At 41.1% G+C, this 5,744-nt stretch overlaps 2 protein-coding genes across 2 annotated transcripts in view; one reads left to right on the plus strand and one right to left on the minus strand.

Moving 5' to 3' along the window:
* Positions 1–373, plus strand: part of LOC104699436 (polygalacturonase-like) — a 1,622-nt gene extending 1,249 nt beyond the window's left edge. Inside the window, exon 3 of the mRNA XM_010414740.1 lies at positions 155–373. Within this exon, the coding sequence (XP_010413042.1) occupies positions 155–373 (219 nt within the window). The remainder of the gene's footprint in view (positions 1–154) is intronic.
* LOC104793326 (type I inositol polyphosphate 5-phosphatase 12) lies at positions 730–5,738 on the minus strand. Its single transcript, XM_010519666.2, has 11 exons — positions 4,912–5,738; positions 4,578–4,830; positions 3,669–4,473; positions 3,460–3,587; positions 3,278–3,362; positions 2,976–3,141; positions 2,850–2,890; positions 2,445–2,712; positions 2,240–2,363; positions 1,792–2,152; positions 730–1,705 (listed from the first exon to the last, which is right to left on the minus strand). Exons 1-11 carry the CDS (start codon positions 5,726–5,728, stop codon positions 893–895), a joined length of 3,861 nt encoding a protein of 1,286 aa, XP_010517968.1. The 5' UTR covers positions 5,729–5,738; the 3' UTR covers positions 730–892.

Consider the following 5,744-nt stretch of genomic DNA (forward strand, 5'->3'; position numbering starts at 1 on the left):
CAATTATCGTCGATCAGAATTATTGCCCGAACCATCAAGGTTGTCCTAAACAGGTAAAATTAATGATCGAAATTGAAACCTAGCTACATAGTACATACATAAAGGAATTATATAATAACAATCTGATTGGTTTTGTTCATTTATATATTTGTAGGGTTCTGGAGTGAAGATTACTCAGGTTGTGTATAGAAACATTCAAGGGTCGTCACGGACGCAACAGGCTTTAACGTTTGATTGCAGTCGCAGTAATCCGTGCCAAGCTATTAGATTGCACGATATCAAGCTAACGTTTAACGGTCGGTCAGCCACTTCGACGTGTAAAAATATTAAAGGAGTTAAGGCTGGTGTGGTGATGCCTCAAGGTTGTCTTTGATAATTCATGAATTTGAAGATTTTGGATGACATTACACCATCGTGAACGCAGAGTATTTATTATTTGCATTCTGTGATCGAGATGTTTTGTTTTGCGTCTTCATATATGTATATGTAAATCATGACACTTTAATTTGTATCTCCTTTTTAGTACAAAATATATTAATATTAAATTATGTTTTAACGTATTGAAGCTAAAAACGTTACTCTTCCAGCATTCGATTTATGACTCGTATACAAGATTTCATTTAAAACAAATATAAAACGAATATGAACCAAATATAAAAATGTTAATCCTAAGATCATTATTCATCAGACAGTTAGATACTTAGATACTATATTACTTTATTATGAATGTAAAATAAAAATGAATGAAATTAAAGAGGGAGAAAGTGTTGGTAACTGATGTAAAATACAAACAAGCTAGTGAGCATGGACAAATTTACAGTTTTAAATAGGTTGGTATTTGTAATAAATTTACTCTCAAAAAATTTCCCTGATTTTTTATCAAAAGACAAAGTCAACGTTTGCTGTGGCCATTCAGGCTCTCCTCTCCCGTTGACAAGTTATCATTTTTCTTCCCACTCTGCGACATGTATGAGCTTGACAATTCTTCATCGTTCTTCTTTTGAGACTTGGAACATGAGTCTCCCTTGTTCTTCTTCTGAGACTTAGACCCGGAGTATCCATCGCCCTTCTTCTGAGACTTGGAACTGGAGTCTTTATCGCTCTTCTTCTGAGACTTGGAGCTCGAATCTCCATCGCTCTTCTTGTGAGACTTGGAGCTAGTGTCTCCATCACTCTTCTTTGAGGACTTGGAGTTGGAGTCTCCATCACCCTTCTTCTGAGACTCGGAGTTGGTGTCTTTGTCACTCTTCTTCGAGGACTTGGAGTTGGAGCCTCCATCACTCTTCTTCGAAGACTTTGAGTTGGAATCTTCATCACTCTTCTTTGACGACTTCGAGTTGGAATCTCCATCACTCTTCTTCTGAGACTTGGAGCCGGAATCTCCATCACTCTTCTTACTATTCTGAGATTTAGAGTCTCCTTCATTCTTCTTCAAACTCTGGGATTTAGAATTAGATGGATTGGAGTCGATCCTAAGAGATTTAGCCGAGAAGCAGTGACGAACATGGACCCGGTGGCACACAGTCTCAGTCGAACAACCTCCTTGTACATTCACCACAAGTATTGCTTCTTTATCCCGTGTGTCCTCACACCACCAATTTTGAGGAATTCCATCTACAAACTCTTCTAATGTATGGAATTCCTCATGGTGAACCGATACCTCCACTAAACTATCCGGTTCTATAGTTCCTGCAGCTGGCGTTACCTGAAACAAAAAGAAGCCCCTATCATCTTAACAAGGCAAGTCTAGAGAGATTTGTGACCAAGGATTGATCATTTTAGTTTGGATACCTCGAGCCACCGTGGGAAACCAAATGAGCCTAATGGATGTAACTCGAGCGTGTCTTCGTCTTCTCTCACCGTACTCTGCCCTTCGCATAAGATCCTAAACACAGCATTCTCCTTGACGCATTTATTGGTGATGCGAAGCATGAAGGTGTCTTGGTTCTGGAGAACGATGTTGTTGCTGCTAACAACTGTCTCTGGTACATAACGTAAGTCATCGAGCAACGCTTTGACTTTCTCGTTGGTCTTGATGATTCTACCAAACTCTTGTCTCCTAACTGATCTATCGACATGCTCTATCTTCACATGGAATTTGCAACGGACCGGTTTGTGATCACTTTCCGTCACATCCATACAAGCATCATACCTATCCATAACACACCAGTATGGTTAAAGACTTCGAGTTTATAAAAGAGTTTGAATCTTATAACAAAATGTGTAAGGAAAATCTTACAACATAATTGAAGCAACAACAGGACAGTCTAAACTGCATTCAGATTCCGGACTCGTACGTGTGTCTCTGTATATTACTCTGTCACACCATGCAGGAATCCGCTTTTTCTCACCTGAATCGTACCCTGGAAAAGAAAGAATTGGCAAAATAAAACATCAAAACTTTTATATGCTGCAACACTTGCATACAAATGTTGGTTATGTACCTCCTAACCCAGGGCGGTGTCTTTCAAACTTATAAGTTGGAGGGAAAGTAATGATGGCTTCACGCATTCCTTGAAAAACTCTTCCAGCTTTCATCTCTGCCCTGAGCTGATCTTTTTCTCTAAGCCAATCAAAGCTTCTTTGTGAGACAAAGTCCCTAGCTTCATCATATGATATACCAAAGAGGCGGTAGTTGAAATCACCAAAAAATACAACCATGTCCGCCTCTGCTAGGTCCTGTTTTGTCTCTTCTGTATTTACGTTTACATTCTGCAGAATGTGTGAGGAGTCTAAGGTAAGCAAAAAACTCAAACCATAGGTAGGATAAAAAACATGACTGATCTGTAAACCATGATCATTAGCTTTGTGTTAAACTAGACATGATGAAATAACAAAAATGGACTTACATTTGCGCTCTTTGCAGTATGAGAACCGGTAGACACACCAGCTGAAAAAGTTAAAAGTCATGAGGTATACACATGAGCTGCCTTTAGGAAAGAGAAGTGAGGTAAAAACTGGGTGTAAAGATATACCGGCTGGTGCATTATGAGCACTTGATGACCGAGTGAAGGACATTGTTTTGTAGATGTGATCAAAATCAGCATTCCTGCGGTTTACAGCTTCTAGATGTGCGGCCAAGTGACAGTTGATGAAGCACATAATCCGATCAAAGACCCTAATTCTCAAACCTACACCTCCCTAATTTGACGTGTAAAAGTAAACCAGGTAAGATGCTATTTCAGAAACAAGGATGATCCACATGTTGGAGAGAAAGAAATAAAATGCTAAAAGAAAATGTATTTTATCTTAATCAGGGAAAAAAAACATTATATACCTTGTTTCCTATTGCGCGTCCAAAACCACATGGAACCGCTGCAACATCAATATCGCCTACATGAGTTCTTAGATTCTTCCTCACCCTGAATTGATATAAAAATATATCACGACACCATCAAAATATGAATAAAGCTTTACTTGTTTGTTGAATAAGCTATCTCATGGATTAATTCAACTCACCAAAGTGATATGAGCAAACCCGCTAATTGCCTCGATCCCATGCGTTCAAAAACTGCTTTTTCGTCTAAGGTCTTCCCTATTGTATCTATCCAGTACTGCCCTATTGTACTCCCTTCATTTCCTCCTACCTAATATTGAAACAAAATGAGGTTAAAAAAATTTTGTGAAGGAAAAAAATAGTCAGCATACTTTTTCAACTATTGTCTCACCGATTCCTTAGCAGCTGACATTGCCAAAAACCCAGCACCCATTTCTACTTCTTGTAAGCCTACGACAAGAATACCAACATCTGATGCTACAGAACCTAACCAAGACATAAGCGCGTCATGAGAAGCTTTTCCCTGGCCAACATTCCATGAACCAATCAGAATCCTAACACTGTCCGTCTGTGCATATGTCCGTTCTTTCTCAGCCAATTCCGACCTTATAATCCCGTCAAGAGGCCCAGGAGAAATCACATGCCATCCACGTATACCACCGTGAGTGGCTAAGCTGAAAATGTAGCCATCAGCTGCTGCCATCTTTATCACTGCGTTATTATGTGCAACCCATCCCGCGATTAGATTGCCTTCAAGATCAATAATCTGGATGTGACCACTAACATAACCAATGTATATTCTTTCCCCAAAAGTGCAGAAACACAAAACAGCACACTGATGGTGACGAAAGTATTGTAAACGGTTTCCATTTCCGTCCCATTGTATAAGCAATCCATTTGTGCATCCAGTCCAGATCATGCCATCCCCGGCTAAAACCATCGCTTCTGTTCTCCTGGCATCTTCACATGAGCCTCCTCCTCTTGTTGCAACCCTTCTAACAGCATCTGCAGCTCCCATTATTGCATTCCTTGAGCGTTGCAAGAATCCATGCGATTTTTCCTTTTTCGAAGTGGATGCAATTTTCGTCTTCGTCTCATCTTCCGCAGGTTGATCCTGTCCTGATGGCATTTCAACCCTGTTTTCAGTCTGACCTTCTGTATTGAACACTTTCAGTAGTTCTTTTGTACGACCATCCCTGCAACGATATTGACCCCATTAGAATATCACATCAAAAAAGACACAAAAATATCAAAATTTGCAATCAAATATTGGAGCTTTAAAGTATCAATCAATACTCACCATAAGGAGAAGGTTTGAAGCTGAGCAGCCCAAATTTTAGATCTTACATTATCAGCTAACAAACACTTGACTTCAGAGGAAGATATATTGCAAGTTCCGTTGACAGTAACTTGAGCCCTAAGATCAACCCCTGACCTTTCCACCAACAAAGCAGCCATATGTTTCTCCTCCAACCTAAGCGAAAGTGATTTCTCCATAGATTCCCAAGTCCATATCTTTATCACACCACCTTCCGAACATGACCACAAATCGCCTGGAAATAAGCAATAGAAATCAGATTGAATTCAATACAAGACTAAAAAAATGATTTTTTTTTAGGTAGAAATGTATTTACCATAAGAGCTCATGATTACAGAATTGACAGGACCCTTGTGAGCTTGCCAAGAGAGACCTTCCTTGAAAGGAGAATCATCGCAATCATCAACCTCATAATCCATCTTCCAAGAACGAATCTTTCCATCCTTGTGACCACTCCAAACAAGCCTATTACCATTATCAACCATCAAACAAGTGGTGGGCGAAGTACTAGCCGACTCATGAAACGGGGCAGCATCCTCATCACCTCTCTGTACACGGTCGCTTAAACCACAACCTGGCTCAAAGGCATCATCAAAGTTCCAAAATCTAACGCCACTCTCTTGTCCAGCCCACAGTTGCGTCCCCGTACAAGCAATGTTCCTCAAGAATCTCCCAACCTGAGTCTCCTTCAACGGATGTGGTCTCAACTCTAAACAAGGAGGACGCGCAGAGTGCAAAGGAGACCGCGTCGGTACTTTAAACATGCCAACGCCGCCTCCAGATGCGACGAACTCAGGGAGCGGTTGAAAATCTTCTCCGATCTCAGGCTGGTGAGTGATCAAGTAATCATCAGAATCTCCTGTATCACCTCCTCCACCTCCGGTGAAAGGGAAAGAAGAGGAATTGGTGGTGGCGGCGTAAGGATAGAACTCGTCATCGGAAGAATCGCCGGAGATACCGCAGCCAGAGATGATTTCAGTGATTTTAGGGATATCGTCGAGGCTGTGCTGACGCTGACGGTGGTGATGGCCTTTTTGACCGGTGGCACGAAGCTGGTGGCTATAAGAATGGATTTTGCGAGGAGGAGGAACGGAGCTCATGGCGGAGAGAGCGTCGTCGTCGTTGATATCCATGGCGGAAAGGGGAATG

The sequence above is a fragment of the Camelina sativa genome, chromosome 6 (genome assembly GCF_000633955.1).
Source record: "Camelina sativa cultivar DH55 chromosome 6, Cs, whole genome shotgun sequence".
NCBI lineage: Eukaryota > Viridiplantae > Streptophyta > Magnoliopsida > Brassicales > Brassicaceae > Camelina > Camelina sativa.

What these genes read in the sequence shown, in the direction of transcription:
- LOC104793326 (XM_010519666.2), bottom strand. Translation starts at nt 5,728, where the DNA reads ATGGATATCAACGACGACGACGCTCTCTCCGCCATGAGCTCCGTTCCT. An exon ending in ATACTGCAAAGAGCGCAAAT is followed by an intron (nt 2,713 to 2,849) that starts GTAAGTCCATTT and finishes CACATTCTGCAG; the next exon opens with AATGTAAACGTAAATACAGA. An exon ending in GTTTCCCACGGTGGCTCGAG is followed by an intron (nt 1,706 to 1,791) that starts GTATCCAAACTA and finishes TTTTTGTTTCAG; the next exon opens with GTAACGCCAGCTGCAGGAAC.